Here is a 20109-nt window from a genome sequence, read left to right on the forward strand (position 1 = left end):
CCCTTTATTTGTTCCTTGATCCATGTCTCTCATGTCGATAATCAACATCCAATGGCCTCAAAGTACACTTGAGAGGATTCTCTAGGCAAGTGATCTAGAAGGAGATCCAAAGCCTCATCATCTCATGACACTTAAAAACATCAGAAACTGTGATCCTGGTATTTTGAGTCTAAGATCATCAGGTCTTAGATTTCAAATCCACTTTTAAAAATTGTTTTGTAATACAGAAAATACGTATTAACTGCCTAAGAATTGGAATGAGATATAATGATTTCCAAATAATCCTGAGTGGCATGTATTCATTTTCTATATTTTAAAAATAAAACAGCATTACCAGATTTTCCTAATAGAGTTTCCAAAAGATGTTACTTACAAGAGTGCTCTTCTGAGCCTCTGCCAACTTTGTAGCAATGAAGTACTGAATTGGCGCAAGCAGCACGATGACAGCTGCACCAACCAATGCACTTGATCCAAGTAAATTATACAACAGAATCACTCCCATTATGATCTAGGAAGGAAACACACAGAAAAGGGAAAATGAATGAGGGTGTGGGGACTACTATATGAAAGGAAATGTTTTAAATGAAAATAGAGTATTTCTTATTTATTATATTAGGTTACTTGAAAGTTAATGCAACTGTGACAGTGGATTTCTCTATGATTTGTTTAGGGAAAGCTAAGTAGTAGAAATTTATTTTTAGTATGAGGATCTGTACAACTCGCGTCAAACCACTTTATGCATGAGGTTGTACAGTGGTCCCATGATGTTTTTGACCTTCTAAAACTGTCTTCAAATTTTTTAAAGGGTGTGAAATTTTTCTTGAAAGTGTTGTCACCCACAATATTGTCCATATTCACTTGAAGTTGCAGTAGCTTTTCAAGGCTGAGAGGAACAAAAGTAGGGGGCAGCATCATAATGTAAGTGAATATAGGATGGTTGTGGACTAAAAGAATGATCTGAGCTACTCATTTCCTCAATGACCCCAGAAGTCACTTAATGAAAGAGGCCTAGGCCTAACTGAAGAAGCTAAAGTTGATGCCCCATCTTAGCTCACTGCCCTTCTTAAATTTACTTCCCCAAACTCAATGCTGACCCACTTAGGCCTGTCCTCTCTACTTTGTCACTTTCTTCTTCTTCCTTTATTTTTTTCTGAGAAAAATTTCCCCAGTAGTTCAGTTTGTCACAGCTCAAAATGTCAACTAATGAACTGTATCCATGCAGTGAAAGCATTTAACCTATGCCTATATGCCAATGATAATAGTTTATTGTGGCCTTCTAGAGTCAATGACACATGTTTACTGCCTAACCAATTAGGTTCCTTGGAAATTCCAATCAAAACGAAAATTTCCTTAAGGTTACCCATGATGCAGTTATTCAGATACAGCCTGGGATTTTTGCTACACTAAATTATACCATGTAAGAAGCTACCTAATTGAGCTATGTGTAAGCACATTTTGATAAGATGAGAAAAAGCATATTTTAAATCTTGCTTCGTGTCAAATACTGTGAATGATATACACTTTGATTGGATTTGGATTTCCATTAAAAAATAAAAAGGCAAACAATAAATTAAAAAACTACCATATCTTTGTTATTTTATGCACTTTAATAAATATGGTACACAGGGGCATAGATGACATCCTGCATCAAGTAATATCTACAGTTTAAGCTGTCTACAGGATGCAAAATGTGAAATTATTAAGAATATTCAGCATCACATAGAAGAAAAACCTGAATACATTTCTGTTGCCATTTTCACCCAAAGAGGAGGGGGGAAAAAAAAAAAACATGTCTTTACTGAAATGCTCTTTTCCATAAGAAATAGCTAAATAGTCCTCCAGCTTGTCAGTGTTCCTACCACTTTATAAATTTGATATTTTATAACATACCAGCTATTGAAATTATGGGATGGATTAAAGTAATTGCTCTAGTTTAGAAATGCTATAAGAGAGTTCAACAAAATGAAAGCGGTCAAGCCTTGGCTCTGTGACTTGCAAGAATTCTGGCAATAATAACAAATAACAATTCCTGAGTGCCCATGAAATGCTAGGCACTGTGCTAAATGCTTTATGCGTATTAACTAATTTAGTTTTGACAATTCCAACAACTCTATGAGGCAGATGTTATTATCGTTCCCATTTTACAGTTAAGGAAACTGATGTTTTGAGACATTAAACATTTGTGCAAACAAGGGGTAAAGCAGATATTTGAACCCAAACGATATAATTCCAACCCCCGCTTTCTTCACCTATGTCATAGCATATCTTAGTCTCAGCTTCCTTTTCTATAAGAAAGGAATAATAACATTAGAACATTCAAAAAGATTACCCTTTACTGAGATAAATATCTTATACTCATTGTATTTCCTCTGCAAATGAGAATCTTACTTATATTGATCTACCTGAACAGGCATAGCCCATAGATTGGGACACAGGAACAAGAACCACATGAGTTGATTGGTTTCAATGGCAACCAAGTTATTGATCTGTCCCAGGGTCATCTCACCCATGGATAAATTCGACGTAGAGAGCCTAAGGATTTTATTGTAGATCATGGCCTGCAAAATAAAATAAAAAATGTACTTGAATTTCTAAATTTAATAGTCAATACTATATTTATTTTCATTGGAAAATAATATTTTTCAAAAGGGGGAAAAATCCTATAATGCCATCTTCAGTCAACCATTATTTTCATTTTAGCGTAGTTACTTTTAGTCCTCAATTAAATACAAACTTACTTTTGTTAGTGATATAATTAAAACATACGAGTATATTTAAACTTAAACATAAGCTCTTGAACAAGTAGAAATAAGTAAAAGCAAGATTTCAAAATATCTCTCAATATATTATTGTAAAAGTTATTTTGAATTCAATGGGTTTTGTTAATCAGCTCTGTGTTTCTTTTATTAAGTAGGGCCTAGAAGTGTTGATGTTGTCACATCAAAGATAAAATGAAATGAAAAAAAGCTGAAGCCACTCACTACCCTTCCTATTATCTCTGCATGGCATATGGCATTTTAAAGAAACAAAGGTCATTCAAAGCTTGTACGTACCAGCAGAGCTCCACGGAGGTTAATGCCAGTCTCTATTGTTACATAGTAAGAAGCCTGCAAAAATGTCCTTTGCAGAATAAGGGCCAAGAAAAGAAGAACTGCTAGAACATAAGCATTTTCAAGAAATTCCTTTGATGAGAGGGTTCCTGAAATCTTGTCCCAAAAGTAAAAAGACATAAATTAAAACTAGTCTTTTCAATTACCTGTTGTACAATTTGCATTTATTACATGATACATGATTTTTAAATCTAAAAATTCAATGTCTTTATAATACAGCAGTGGAATGAGCCACACAAAGGCAATTTTGGCTTTTCCTCACCATGTCCACAAAAACAAATACACATCAGTTCAATGCATAAAATCCCAAATTGATCAAGATAGCTGGAGATGTAGAAAAATAAAAGGTATATTTTAATTTAGAAAAAAACTTGAGTATATTTTCTGCAAAGATATAGTCTACCTTGGTTAAACAGAAAGTAGTAAATGAAGATAGAAGTTAATTTAGACTGTAATTTAGAAGTGGAAACTGATAGTTGGTCAGCAAGACCAGTGGGACAGAAATACAATTTCTGTAGCATTATTAATTTAAAATAACTCTACACAGTTGACTTTTTCTGATTCTCATATATCTTAATTTATATTAATGAAATAAAATATATAACTTGACTATTGATTTCACCCACATGACACTTCCAGTGACAAAACACAACTTATGAAAACAATGCTTTAGTAGGAATATGACTCAGTCATCATAAGGATATACAAAAGTAATCGCTTTTTATTTATAACAATAGGATATGGTAACTTGCTTGTTAGAAGTGAGGGAAAAGTAATACTCAAATAAATACATCATGTCAATTTAGGCACTCATATTTTATGGTTTAGATTCATTAAATTCTACTTCTAGGCCCTTCCTCTTTCATGGGGATACATAAACTGTGTAAATTCTGTTCCTTCTCAAAAAACCACATGGTTAATATGTGTAATGGAGTGGGATGGTAGAAGAATTCTACATGAAATTTAAATATCTATATGTAATTAGGCCACTAGGGCAAAACATCACAAAAGTGCATATTCAATGGTGAAAACATCTGCTCTACTTCAATAACAACTAAGTACTAATATATGCAAAGAACTCAACTAAGCACTGTGGGGACAAATATGAACTATTCACTGTCATTCTGTTTAAAGAGTTTACAACCTACAGAGATAAGCATATCCACAAACAATATGCTTCATTATAAATAGTGTTTATAATAAGTGCCAACATGAAGTAAACAATGTGTTAGGGATGTATCAAGGAGAGTCAAATTTCAACTAGGACAATCAGAAAGGGCTTCCCTAAGAAGGCAGCATTTAATGCAGGCTTTGAAGATCCATAAAATTTTAATAGGTTAAGAAAAAATTATAGTAAGTCTGACTGAGAGACTAGAAAAGGAAAACTGATGCATCTAGACTAGAGTTTTTACTATCAACTCCTACTGTGAAACTAGGGAAATCAACTCCTACTATCTTAGAAAGAGACTAGGAAGTTCATGATGCAGATTTTAAGAACAAAAAAGTAGAAAATTAAAAATTTGTAACAGGAAACATATTATATAGCCTCCAAAATAATAATAGCTAATAAAAATATCATAATATGACTTGCCCTTACCATTATGAATCAGGATGGCTTTTATTACATAAGAAAAAGGAAATGAACCTATTACAAATCACACTGCTAACGTTATTGATCCTAGGCCTCTAAAAAAATGACGCAGCCACCACTCCTCATATACTCACGCGTGAAAATTCTTTAAAGATTGCTATAAAGATCAAACAAAATAATCAGTGTGAAATTTCCAAGCATAGTTTCTGGCACACTGTAAATGCTTACTAAATTGTTATAGGCGCTGAATCTGAGGAAAAATTTCGTTGGCCAGATCCATTCAACAAACACACAAACACATGATTTTCTCTATAAGGAAAATTATTGTTTTCTTTTTTTTTTTTTTTTACAAAGCATTCAATTCTTTATAAATAAGACTGTTTGAACTCCTCATAATAAAAAGTAACAATTACAATGAAACCTGGCAGTAACATGTCTCCTTTCATAAGTACCACGAACTTACTACTGTTGCGTTATTTGTCCCATTCTGGGTTTCATTGACACGCTGAACTATTCCAGAAATACAGAGAGGTCCAGCAAAACCCAGTAAGTCAGCAAGATAACGGAATGTGCTGCTAAGCAGAATCGGTCGCCCAAAAGCTCTGTACATTGCTAGCCATATAGATGGAGTCCGATTTGGATGATCTGCTGCTTTTTTCTGAAAGAAAAAAAACCCAGATGAACAAAAATAAAATGTCTAGAGCAGCAATTAATCTTAGCCACTATGGAAATACTTCCTGCTATTTCTGATGATATTTTAAAAGTTTATAAATAACTTTCATGAGTCCCTTTCAGTACGGAATGTATGATTCTGTATCCTTACATCCTATGCAAACAGTAGCTACTGAACGCATTTTAATGAAATAGAATAAAGAGTAACCAGGCCAGTTTTTCAAAGACTTTGTATTATTTTTAGTTGTCAAAGGATGACCCAAAATGTTTAAGGCCAAATTAATTTTAATTCCCTTTGATTTGGAAAATGTAAATCTGTTATGCATATACCAAATAACATTGTATGGAAGTGAAGATAGTAAAGTACAAAGATCACAGTTACTGACAGAATAGTCAGGATTTCTGGAATTACTAGATCACAAGAGATTCACCTACCAAATTATTACAAGCTAAACAAAAAAAGATCATCGTTCCAACTTCTAACTGTTTCTCCTCCAAGTATTTTCTATCTCTGTGAATGGTAGATACTTTTTAAAGTTATGTTAGACTTGTGCTTCCAAGTTGTTCCTTAAAAAATGCAAAATGAAGAATGGCATGTATACTTAAGCCAACTAATGGCTTCACACATCTATAGTCATTTGCTGAAAATATTTTAAGGCCTGAACAATCATCATAATTACACCTTGGAGAGAAGGTGAATAAAGTTTTCTCACTGTGGCAAAGAAGCTAACCTAATACAATAGAGTTCAATTGTGTTTCAGATTCAACTTTCTGTTAGATGAATAATTTGATAATTTTTTAAAGTTTATTAATAACAGACATTAACACACCAAATTCAAGTTGACCTGTGTTATAAAGAGCACTTGAAAAACTTAAGTTATGCTTAGGTTATATTGTTAACCTTTAATTGAGCACAAAAGTTTTAAAAAATATTATGCAATACTTTTCCCAGAGGTGAAACCAGAGAGATGACTCAGGTTCATTTGTAGTAACCATTTCCTGTAATATTAATTTCATAACACACATTTTTGACACAAAACAGGGGTCATTTTCATCATTTACCATAAACGTTTTGTTGATCTTAATTTAGAACAGCCAAAAACTCTACAACTGATTCACCATACCCTACTCTCTTCCAATGTTGTTGTGAATACTCATATTTTTAATTACAATAGTACTTGTAGATGATTTCCCTTTATATAATTTACTTTTCCAAGTTTGGAATTTAGAACCCAGAATTTTAGTTCTTTAAAAGTAACTTATTAATGAATATGATCTACTTTCTCTTTAAACAACAAAACTATTGACAAGATACTTGAAAAAAGACAACAAAAATTCCATGAATTATTAATCTTGTATAGTAACAAGGATTAGACATACATGATCATTATTTTGTGTAGTAAGTTAACTTTTACTTTCCACTTGGCCTCAAAGGAAAGACAGTGCTCTCTCTATCCCTCCTCATGCATTAACTGGGCAACTAACACATATTTCTGGTTTATTCTCAGATTAGCCCAATTAACATGACTCAAAACTACTGGGAAAGACAGGTGAAGAAAATATGCTTTTCCTTAACTACAGATATTATTTAAGCTTAGTGCCTTTATGTTTAATATGCCCATTCTCTACAATTATCGACTACAGATACTAAATTACCTTTTGTTCTTCATATGCATCTTTCAGGCAAACGTAATTTGTTACTGCCCTCATCGCTATTGGTAATTTTCCGATTGCTTTCAGGTCAATAGGCTTTTTATGAGCAGATATGATAAGGGTATTCATCCACCAGTAGGTTGCTTTTGACAGTAAATTCACAAATGGTTGAAGAAATCTCACACCCAGATCCTGGAGGTCTTCAGGAGGTTTTACTTTCTGAGGATTCATGAAGAACACATATCTCTGTGACAAGAAGAATTCCACAGAATAACAATTAACCCAATTCTTTTTCTACATATGAAAAATAAATTTTTCTTTTCAATATTTTCATTTCAGGAGGATAAATTTATATTTTCATACCACTTTCCATCACTTTTTGAAATATTCTTTAAAATATTTCCCTTTTGTTGTGAGTAGATTAACTAGTTGAATTCCAGAATTTTACATTTAATCCACTTGGGGCCAACTCTAAAAAATCGATTATCCCTTTAAAAGATAGTTATTACTAAAAATCAATTTTTCATGATACCTTTTAATAGAGTCAACTAAATGAAGATTTTTATATTCTTTAGATTTTTAAAATATGTTATCGACAGCACTGTTGACTCACTCTGTTACTTAGTGGTCTGGTTGATGTCAACTGACTGTTCTTTCCTATTTACTGCAGCAAGTATCTTGCCATTCAGAGCAAATTCAAAGTGCTCTGATAGAAAATGAATATTGAAAAATCAGTCACTAATATGTCACACAATATAACTGACATCATTATGTGGTAGAAAGCACAATAGATTTGTAATCACAGACCAGATAAGAGTCTTAACCATGTTACTTTGGATATAACAAGAGTTAACCCTACAGAAGTTTTTTCATCAATGAAATCAACAACCTAGATTAGATTATCTTCTTTTCAGTTAGAAATTTCTGAGAATACATTAGTTTGATTAACCAAAATTTGCTTTGGATCAATCACGAATAATGGAACGTCCTGATGAATAAAACTTTACCTACAATATGAACTAAGCATAATGTTTGGCACATAACAGGCACTCAATCAATATTTGTGAATGAATAAATAGATTCCAGGGTCATATTGAGATTTCTGGAACATTAATGATCTGAAACTTAGTGATTAATTCAACTTTATAGTTATACACATAGATGACATACATTTGTTCATCCTCTTATACTACTGATTTCTAGCTGACTGCCATCTTTAATATTGGGGTCTTGAATTCTAGTAACTAAACAAAATACATCAGATACCTACTCTGACCCTGATGACGTTGATCTCCACAGCCATCAGGAGTCCATTCAAGATGACCATTATGCCTGTAATGCAGAAACGCAGGTCTGATACTCCCCAACCAGACTGCCAGTACTTGACCAATTTTATGGTTTTCGTAATAAAGGCCATTACCCAATATAGGAATAGGGCTGGAAAAAGAAAAAGTGAAAAGAAAAAGATGCAATCTTTCCCTGATATTTTTTAAAACTTCACTGAAATTTCAATATAAATATGTTTTTTAATAACAAAGAGAATTTTAAATATTCTATTTTCAGATAATTTGAAAATAACATATATACTTGAGTGTACTTTTGGAGCTTTGAATTGAAAGTATGGTACTGATTTATTAATAGTTTTAGTTTTTAAAAATTTATTTTTAAATTACTGTTGACACATTATATTAGTTTTAGGTGTACAAAACAACATGTATATACATATTACATGATTAGACTTCTATATGCCTCACAAAGAGATCACCCAATAAGTCTATTACCCCTCTGACACAGTACATAGTTATTACGATATTAACTATATTTCCTACGCTGTACTTTATATCCCTGTGACTATTTTTTCCAATTATAGTTGACATTCGATATTATTTTATACTAGTTTTATATTAGTGTACAGCACAGTAGCTAGACATTTATATAATTTATGAAGTTTTCCCTCCAGTAATGACTTTAAAATGTTAGTGCTTTCTCACTCTCATTTTATGTAATAGGTGTGCAAATATAAGGAGACATGTAAGTAAGGATAGCCAATACTCTTTGGAACTTATCTGTAATTCTGTAGACTTTAAAACTGGCTTTCTTTTCTGGTCTTGTTTTTTAAAAAGCCCTGATTATATTCCTTGAAAAATTCACAAGTTGGTATCTGTGTAACCTATCTATTAAGTATGTTGGAACTTCCAGGGATATGTCTAACAGTGTTACCCTTGAATTATCATGGCATCCATGTAGTTATGTGATAAGGTTTTGCTTTATGGATCAGCATTCAAGTAGTGAATGGCCTATCTCCTTTAAAATACCACACACATCCACAGAGCACAGAGAACAACGATCCTATAGGGCAAACCCAGGCGGCAAGCCGTCAGGTCAAAAAGAGAGGGATCTACACCATCTCACAACCACAGCCAGAATATTGTAGCAAATATGAGATGGAAGCAGAGACTTTCCTCAACATCTGTTGTCAAGAATTCAGCATACTTCGAACTTTAAATAAAGGTCAGTACAAATGAATATGGGATACGGAAGAAAAAAGCCAAAACACACATGTGAAAATACCTTTTGGACACACTTAGCAAAGCAAGAAAGTTTAAGGATGATCACAATTTCCTTAGTGAAAAAGAACTGAATTGGCATATAAACTCATAATGTTTATCTTTTTTAGCTTAAAATATAGAGATTGTCAGAATGGATTTTTTTAAAAAAATAAAAGTAGACCAAATTACAACATGCTACCCAAGGAGATTCACCTTAAAAATAAAGGAACAGCAGATTGAAAATAAGTGGATGGAAAAAGATACATAATGAACACAGTAAACATTAGAAACCTGAGGTGGCTATACCGATATCAGATAAAATGCACTTCAAGACAAAGACCATTATTAGAAACTTTTAAAACTTTAAATAATGACAAATGTGTCAATTTTTCAGAAAGACACAACAATAAAAATACAGATATGCCTAACGAAGACTTAGAAGATCTGAACACTATCAACCACCTTGAACTATTGATACTTATAAAGTTGGTATTTAATATTATAAAAATATACCCCAAAATCTTCAGAATATACATTTTTGTTAAATGCACACGGTACTGGTACTGACTATATCCTCAGGAAACAATGAGTAATAAATTTAAAATAACAAAACATATAGAGCATGTTCTCTGACAATGGTGAAATTAAATTAAAAATCAAGAACACTGGGTGGTGAACACACAATATGATATACAGATGATGTATTGCAGAATTGTACATCTGAAACCTATGTAACTTTACTAAAAATTGTCACCCCAATAAACTTTAATTTAAAAAATTAAAAATAAAATAAATTTTAATAAGTATGGAAATAGAAAAAAAATCAACAATAAGTGTATTGATTTTCTATTGCTGTTTAGCAAATTGTGAAAGGTATAGCAACTTTTTAATACACATTTATTATCTCATAGTTTCCACGGATCATAGGTTTCCATGGATTCAGGGTGCAATCCAGGTGTGGACTAGGGCTGCAGTCTCAACAGATTTGGTATCCTTATCTTTGCCATACCTTATTGGCTAGCAGTAAGTCATAGGTCCCACTCCCACTTAATGGGTGAGGATTATATAGGAGGTGAACACCAGGAACACAGATCACAGAGGTAACCTCTGGGTCTTTCCATACTATGAGATATCTAGAACTCTCCAAATACTTGGAAATTAAACAATACATTTCTAATTAACCACATGTTAAAGAAGAAACCACTAGGGAAATTAGAAAATGTTTCAACTAAATTATAATGAAAATATTACAATAGTAAAAATTTAAGGATTCCATAAAACAATACTTAAATGAAAATGTAAGGCTTTAGATATTTATTTTAGAAAAAAAGACAAGTCCAAAATCAATGATCTAAGTTTAAAAGCTAGAGAAAGAAGAACAATGAATAAAATAAATAAAAACAATAGGATAAGAGTAGAAATCAATAAAATAGAAAACAAATAATTGAGAAAATGAACAAACCCAATAAGGTTGATATTTTTGGAAAAGATCAAGAAAATTGATAAGTCTGTAGCTAGCCTGATTAAGAAAATAAGAATACAAATTACCAATATTAGAAATTTAAAAAGAGTTATCCTTACTTATCCTGTGTACTTAAAAAGTGTAATCAGGCAGTATCTTGAACAACTTTATGACAATAAATAAAAAACTTAGATGAAATGGAAAATTTCTTGAAAACTGTAATTTACTAAAACTGACCTAAGAAAAAATAGGCACTCTGAATAATCTACATCTAATAAAGAAATAAATTTATAATTTAAAATCCTCCCTTAGTTAAAACTATAGACCCAGATGACTTCAATGGTGAATTTTATCAGACATTAATGGAAGAAATAAAATTAATCTCATATCAAGTCTTTCAGAAAATAGAGAAATAGAGAATATTTTCTAGTTCATCTGTATATCCAAAACCTGATAAAACTATTGAGAGAGAAAAACAGACCAATAGCCCTTAAAGCATAGATATAAAAAACCATAACAAATAAACTCTTATAATGTATAGCATAGATAATATATCATGATCACGTGTGGCTTAGTCCAGAATGCATGGTTACTTTAGCATTTGAAAAATCAATCAATGTACAGCAACAGAAACAAATGTATTAACAGAAATATAACTGTTCCAAAAAATGCAGAACAAATCTTTAATAATTCAATATTTATTAATGATTTTAAAAACTCTGAAAAGCTTTGAATAGAATAAAACTTACTCACCTGATAAAGGTCTTATATGAGGAGCTTATAATTAACTTTATAATTAATTATGAAAGACTATTTTTCCCCTAAAATCAGAAACTAGTCAAGACTCCCACCATGTCTATACTACATTTGACTGGAGTCCTTACCTTACCGTAGTTCAATATATCAAGAAAAAGTAAAAGAAAGCATGAAGTCTGAAAAGAAAAAGTATAACTATCTCTATTTTCAGAGGATGTGTTTGTTTACATAGAAAATACCAAAAACTGACAAAGCAATAATTAGAAATAATAAATAAATTTCCAATGTGGCAAGATATAGGGTCATTATACAAAATCAGCTGTATTTTATACAATGGCAGAAAAAAACTGGAAAATGAAATTTAAAATACAATTATATTTATAATAGCAGTGGTAAAACAAAAAAGCTGGTAATGAATTTAATAAGACATGGAAGACTTCTACATTGAAACTATAAAACATTGCTAAAGAAAATGAAAGAAAACCTAAATAAATGAAGAATGGATTGTGAAACTCAATATTTTTAAGATATCAATTCTCCCCTAAATTGTTCCATACATTCAGTGTAATCACTATCATAATCCCACCAGGATTCTTTTTTGTTTGTTTGTTTGTTTGGTTGGTTGGTTGGTTTTTTGGTAGAAACTGACAACCCGATTCTAAACTGTATATGGCAATGCAAAAGAACTCTCATATCCAAAGCAGTAAAGTTGTATGATTATAATACATGACTTCAAGACTTTCAAAGCTATACCCTGTATCCCTGAAAATAAGACCTAGCCGGACAATCAGCTCTAATGCGTCTTTTGGAGCAAAAATTAATATAAAACCTGGTATTATATTATATTATATTGTATTATATTACACTGTATTATATTATACCCAGTCTTATATTTTAGTAAAATAAAACTAGGTCTTATATTAATTTTTGCTCCAAAAGATACATTAGAGCTGATTGTCTGGCTAGGTCTTATTTTCGGGGAAACACTGTAGTAGTCAAGACAGAAAGGTAATGGTACAAAAAAATCCACAAATAGTTTAAAGGAATTAAAAATATTCAGCCAAGAAATAGATTAGACCTAAACAGTCGTTTGATTTAATTTTTTACAGAGGTCCTTAAGTAATCCAATAAGAAATGGAAAGTCTTTTCCATAAATGGTGCTCAAACACAGGGATATCCATTTGACACCAACCTTATACCATATACACAATTAATTTAAAATGGATCATAGTTCTACAAATAAAAACTTATACTATAAAGCTTCTAAAAGAAAATATGAGGATATGAGGGAAACATATTTTGAGGGAAGGCAAACATTTCTTAAGACACAAAAATCAATAACTACACATGAAAAAATTATGAATTATACTACATCAAAATTAAAATCTGCTGCTCATGAAAATACGCTGCTAAGTAAATGAGTACGCATACCGCAGACTGGGAGGCAAATATTCTCACAACATGTATCTGATGACTGTAAAAGAACTCCTACAACTCAATAATAAAAATGGAACTCAATAAAAAGTGGGCAAAAGATGGATAGCCACTTCACAAAGATAACACATAGCCAATAAACTCATCAAAAAATGCTCAACATCACTAGTCATCAAGAAAACACAAATTAAAACCACAATGTGTTATCAGTACACGGTACATAACCACCAGCATGGCTAAATTAGAAAATCAAGATCATCAAATTATGGTGAGCACATGCACAACTAGAATTCCCACACATCATTAGTGTGACTGTAAAAAACCCTTTTGGGAAAAGATCCTGTTGTTTCTTACAAATATAAACATTTACCTACCTACCCCATGACCAAGCAATTCCACTCCCAGGAATTTACCCAAGAGAAATAAAAACATATATCCACAAAAAGACTTGCACATAAATGTTTATAGCAGCTTTTTTGCATAATAAAGCTGCTAAAGCCTGGAAAGAGTTCAGGTGTATATCAACAAGAAAACTGTGGTATATTTATAAAAGGGAATACTCAAGAATTGCAAGAACAAAATACTGATTGATATTACATTATAAATGAGCCTCAAAAAATCATGCTAAGAGAAAGAAGTTTTACACAAAAGAGTTTATACTCTTTTATTTTTTATGATTGAATTTATATGAAGTTCTAGATCAGGCAAATTCAATCCATGGTGGGGGAAAAAGTCAGATAAATATTTACCTTCCCTCAAAATATGTTTCCCTCATATCCTCATATTTTTGTCTCTGTGGATGTGAAAATAAGGATTAACTAACGGGTAACGGGCACAAGAAAACTTCCATGGATGACGACAATGATCTCTACAGGTGTATACGTTTAGCAAAATAAGATTTCTGTACTTCATCATGTAAATTTTATCTCACAAAAAGAACCATAAACAAGAATTTAACTCTAGTTAATGATATGCATGCTGAAATAATCAGGGGGTGATGCATATTAATGTCTGCAACTTACTTTAAAATGCATCAAAAATAAGATGGATTGATGGATGAACAGAGGGATGAAAAGATGTAGATATTGATAAAAATAAATAGAATAAAATGTAAATTGAAGAACCTAGTCGGCAGATACATGAGTATTCACGTAATTCTTTCAACTGTCTGTATGTTCAGTGATGTTCCTAATATAATGTTTAGACAAAATTACTAGTTTTGTGATATTAAAATGAGTGTGATTTTGCTAGATCCAAATATTTTTCTCCTAAAACAAGGAGAAAGTTAGACTGTCTTTAATCTCTAGAAGTCCTTCCAGAAATATGATTGAATTGTGCCCTCTGCCTTGATCTACATAAAAATTACAGCCAGATTCTAATCACATTTCCTTCAAAATAACATTAAAATGCACCTTTCCTTTCTAATTACATCTTATACTTTTATAGCATCATCAGTTTTTCATAAACTTGTCTAGTACATCGAATTCCCAGTGCTATGTATACTGTCATAGTTGTTGCCTGTTGGAAATTTTGCGCTTTTTTTGGCTCCTTCATAAAAAGATTTCTATGATAATATCTGCCTGGCATTTTGTACTGAACAGCTTTCTATTAAGATAACTCAGATTTTGACAAGACTTTTAAATTAACATTTAACCCTGTCTACTTGTTTTATTAGATTACCTTTGCCCAATCAAATAATGCAGTACAACATAAAATTAAATAATCATTAATTTCCTCTTATCCATTTTAAATTTTAAAGTCATCTGGATAAGCAAATCATGTATGTGTGGTTTAATTATTACTTTTCTTCATTTCTGTATCAGTTTGTCGATGTCATTTTCACCATGTATCAATCAAATGAAATCTATGAACATTAAAAAATTATAAGCATCCATTCACACAAACACACACAACTCTGTCTTCAATTTTAGGAGATTCACAGGCCCCTGAAGCCCCATCCACGATCCATGTTCTATACCTTCCTCTCAGCTCTCTATATGAAAGTGTACACCAAGGAATGTTAGGATGGGTCAGAGTATTAAATATAAGTAATTGGGATGAGTTATATTATTTCAGCCTAAGGCAAAAATTAAATTAGGAACATTTTAGATAGCCTCCAATTTCTACAGGAGGCAAGAGAGGCTAAAAAGATGACGCTAGGCCTGATGCATATGTGAATGGCAGTGCTTTGGGGCACTGCTGCTCAGGACAACATGGTTTTCAGGATTCCATGAAAGATACACCGCTGCATGGAGTCACCCCACCACCACCATGCCTCAGGAGCAATTCTAGGAAAGGTGCGACACTCCCACAGTACAAATGACAGACATGAACCTTCAGAAAATGCCTCGGGACTCCAAGCCAAAGGCAGAAATACATGGAACTAGACAAGGTGACTTCGTCGTGGGGCTGTACACTGAGAAATCTCCTCACAAGAGCTCTGATTCTTAGAGTGCAGCTTCTGTAAGCCAGAAGACCAGCACATTCCCTGCACTTTCTTCCCGCCACACACCAACACATCCTGAGGGGCATTCAGTGGAGAACAGATGTCCTCTTCACAACCGGGAGCAACTCAGGTTATCTTCATCTCCATATTTACTGGGGGACTACTAGAGAATTAATCATTGTTTCCCGGTGCTTCTCAATCCCAACCCACTCTGATAGCATTTACTATGAGGAAAAGGAAAACAAATAGCTCTTTGGGGGAAAAAGAAAAACACTTGGTCATACTTACCTAAGAGTAATTTAGGAAAATTTGATGTTTCGATATTATGATAATATACTATTGACGTTGTAGTGGCCACAAATCCCATCACGGCCGGCATGAAGAGGTGGAGATGTCGTGAATCCCGCCGTCTATGGAGAGCGGTACAGTATCAGTGTCTACAGCTGATGATTCCAGGTAGTCTTTCATTTTGTTTCCAATTTTTTCATTAAACCTCTCTCTTAGCAGTAAGATATTTAAAATACAAAATGCAGTAGTATGTTTAAAATACAGAGTGCAGTAGTAGTTGCTAAGAGAACATATAAAGGAAGACTGTTGGGAGACATAATCCTGCTGAAAGCATCTCTCCTACATGGAGGGCTAGGTAAACAAAGCTAAACAAGACCTTAAAATTCTTACAACAAAAGCGAACATATAACTACTACTATACTGAAGGGCAGATCTGCTGAAATAATTTAACACCTACAGCAAGTAAAAACAATCAACTGAATATGAACTCTAACGTATGTGAGAAATATGGGGGTTTTTTTACAGCTTTCCTAAACTTTTCAGTGATTTCTCCTTTTTCATTAATTCATTGAACACGTACATGTTTGCTGGTCTAGGCACTGTATTAGATTCTGGGATGCAACAGTGAACAAGACAAGATACAGTTTCTGTGGTCACAAAATCTAGAGTTTACTGAGGGTAGGAATAATAAATAGTAAATTATAACACAGGTGAAGGGATTGTGGGCAAATACAGGGCTAGTGTCGGAGACAGAAAGCTTTGTGAAGGAATGGACTTCTAAACTGAGACATCTCAGGTGAAAGAGAAGCTGCTACCCAGAGGAAGAAGAAAGGGGGCTGATCCAGGCAGAGGGTCTAGATATGTTCAAGGGTAGTGCAAACAATTCAGTATGATTACGAGGAGATCAGGCTTCATTCTCAGAGCAATAGAAAACTTCAGGTGTATCAGAAATATGACAGAACAGATTTGCATGGTAGACAACCCTCAACTCCATTTGCATTAATAAATGTCACACATTTAAACTTTCATATTTTCTCAAATTACTTAAATATATTAGAACACAAGTGGTATAGAGAAGAATGTAACTAGTTTGAGAGTGAGGAAAAGAGGAACATTGGGAAAGTCATTTCAGAAGATGTATGGTTGACAAGGGGAACTGAAATATAGAAAGGAATCCACTAGTCAGGAAAGTGGTGGAAGAGCACTTTAAAAAGAGGGAACAGAATGTGCAAATGTTTAGAAGCATGAAACTGTGTAACATGTTCAAAATTCCAAGTAGTTTAATGTTCCTTAAATAGAAATCTGAGATAGGATGTACCATGAGAGGCTTTGTATGCCATGATAAGGAGCTGGAATCTAATCTTGCAGGAAATTGAAATGCTTTAACTGGTAAGTGGCACGGTCAGATTTGGGTTTTAGATAGACCAATCGGTAGTAATGTGGATGATGGAGTTGACAGGTAGTGTGTGGGTTTGAGGTGAGGGGAGATACATAGAAGGAAAGAAAGCAGTTAGCAAAGTGCTGGTATAGGCAGGTGAGAGATGATGAAAGCCTGAGTTAAACTTTGGCGGCAGAAACATGGAGGAAATGATATATTTGAAAAATATTGTCAAAATGGACAGGACTTCAGTAGTGTTAAGGAATGAGAGTGATGGAGATGTAGAGAATGATTCCCACAGTGCCTGGGTGGATGGTGGTATGGACAAATAAGATTTTAAGAGGATGAGCAGATTGGGGAGAGGAAGCTAATATGATTAGGTAGGAATGTGTGGATTGTGAAAGTGTCTAATAAACATGCAAAGAAAGGTGTCTAATAGGCTAGTGTATGTAGTGATTTTAACATTATCAGTGATAAATTTGGAATAATTAACATAGACATGGTAATGAAAATATGAAAGTACTATGATAGCATAAAAGCTGGCTTAAAAACCACCCACTATCTCCCAAAAGTAGTTCAAAATCATCAGAGAAAAAGTAGGAAATAAATATTTCATAAGTACAGAAACTAGAAAATGATTCTGCTACTCCTTAATTATTGAACTGAAGAAAGATTTAAAAAATCACTTACTTAATATTTAGCAAATTTTAAAATGAGCATACTACCTATGAAAGCCTGTAAAATATTGTCACCACATTTTACAGCCACACCAGCAAGAAAGTTCTTAAGCATATTCAATAAGAAATAACTATAATAAATAACTTAAGTAGTCAATTCAAGAAGTTAGAAAAAGAATGAAAAATACATCATTAAGAGAAGCAATAATAAAAGATGAATAAAGATAGCAGCAGCTACCATAAGGTTTTATATTTACTGGGCATTTTTTTAATTGGGGTTTTAAGGTGTTTTTTAACCATGCCAGTAGTTTTATTAGGATTGCTATCAGATTGTTAGTGCAGCACTGACAAAGGTGTATATGTTTTGAGTGGTTGCTCCAACCCTAGTCTTGCCCTTACATTCTATTATTTTTAGAGTGTGATTCACAGATCTCAATGCTCTGGTAGAAGCATATAGATCCCATGATAACAGAAAATCTTTAGTCAGAAAGTTAGGAAGAAAATCAAAAAAGCATACATCACGAAGGACAAAAGAATAATTTCAGAAAAGAGAAAATGATAAAAAACAAAAACCTAAATGAAAACATAATAACAGTGAAGACTTTAATACACAGTTTTAGAATTTGATAGATTAAGTAATATAAAAATAATCAATACACAGAACTTTAGTAATCCAATCAGAAAACTCAATAATTTTTTTCTCCTACAAAGAATATATAGTATTTTCTCGCACTCATTAAATTCTTGTAAAACAATCAAATATTTTATTGTAATGAAAATGTTAATAAATTCCAAAAGGTATTCATTCGACAAATTACATGCCCTAATAACATACCTATCAAATTAGACTAAAGAGCTAACTGAAAATGATTCCTACTAGAGTATCTAAACCAGAATCACTAATTATTTGGGTAGAAATAAAAAAGAGAACACATTACAAATACCTGTGCAAAACAGATAAGGATGTTTTAAAAGAAAAATTAATCACTTTAGTATTTGTATTACAATAAAAGAAAATCAATTACTCATTTAGGAAGGTCTTTGCATTGTTTTGCTAATTATAATGAGCACTAGTGGTATTTTAAGTAAAAAGTAGTTCATAAATTTTTTGTTAGAAAAAAAGGAAAGAAGGAATGAATGATCAGCAGCATCAAATGTTATAACTGTGCTAAGAAGGAAAAGTTATCCACTAAGTTGTCATTAATATTCATTGAGATTCTTGTAGAAGCAGTTTCCAGAATAGGACAAGGCACTGAGAAATCAGACTAAATCTTTGGGTTCAGAAGTAACTGGAAGATGACTTTTGAGAGGCGTAGATAAAAAAGGTAATGGGAAGAGGTCTATAGCTAAAGAATGGGAGGGGGTAATGCAAGATCATGGGTGTACTTCAGCTTGTTTTTAGCATGGGTCTCTTGTATGACAATCACAACAAAGCAAGATTCTGCCATTAGCACATGCCCTCATCACTATTAGTTCAGCCTCTATTCTAAGTCTCTGACTGAAACTACACATCAACCATGAGGCTAAAAAGGCAGAGTCATCCTTGCCTACATGATGACAAATTTTTAGGAAGTATTGGACTGATCAATCTTCCACTTTGTACATACACACAGAAACATAAGGAGTCCACCTATATACTAAGGGAACGAAAAATGATGACTACAATTAGCTATGCTAATACAATATAACACAAACATGCCAAAGAGTTTTAAATAAGTATCAATCAGATAATAGCCAATTAAGCTTCTAAATGCTTTGAGGCATGGCATACCTTAGAGTCTCTGATTTTTCTTTTTATCAGAAACTAAGATGTGCACATACTCGTATATGCAAAGAACTCCCATAAAACATTACAAAATAGTTGGTTCCATGATAAAAGCTTAGAAGTTTCATTTCTTGTTAATTGCAAGAGCAAAACATAAACAGATATCAAGGGAAGCTCTTATTAGATAAGAGGAAAAGAATTTTTGGAGTTTGCTTTTTAAAAACTTTACAGGCCTTTTCATATCAACTCTTCAAAGACTGGTGTACCATTTAGCATAATTTCATAATCAAAATTTTCCTATTACTTGAGTTTATTTTCTGTTACTATG

At 32.7% G+C, this 20109-nt stretch overlaps 1 protein-coding gene across 7 annotated transcripts in view; it reads right to left on the reverse strand.

Moving 5' to 3' along the window:
* Positions 1-20109, reverse strand: part of ABCC9 (ATP binding cassette subfamily C member 9) — a 106466-nt gene that overhangs the window by 77859 nt on the left and 8498 nt on the right. For 6 of the 7 annotated variants that reach the window (XM_033118187.1, XM_033118184.1, XM_033118183.1 and 3 more), the window contains 7 exons: positions 15962-16083; positions 8297-8463; positions 7030-7272; positions 5165-5359; positions 3054-3206; positions 2403-2558; positions 374-508 (listed from right to left, as the gene is read on the reverse strand). In XM_033118187.1, the coding sequence (XP_032974078.1) occupies positions 374-508; positions 2403-2558; positions 3054-3206; positions 5165-5359; positions 7030-7272; positions 8297-8463; positions 15962-16083 (1171 nt within the window). The remainder of the gene's footprint in view (positions 1-373; positions 509-2402; positions 2559-3053; positions 3207-5164; positions 5360-7029; positions 7273-8296; positions 8464-15961; positions 16084-20109) is intronic. The other variant, XM_033118186.1, reaches the window with a different exon arrangement.

Source organism: Rhinolophus ferrumequinum, chromosome 10 (genome assembly GCF_004115265.2).
Source record: "Rhinolophus ferrumequinum isolate MPI-CBG mRhiFer1 chromosome 10, mRhiFer1_v1.p, whole genome shotgun sequence".
Lineage (NCBI taxonomy): Eukaryota > Metazoa > Chordata > Mammalia > Chiroptera > Rhinolophidae > Rhinolophus > Rhinolophus ferrumequinum.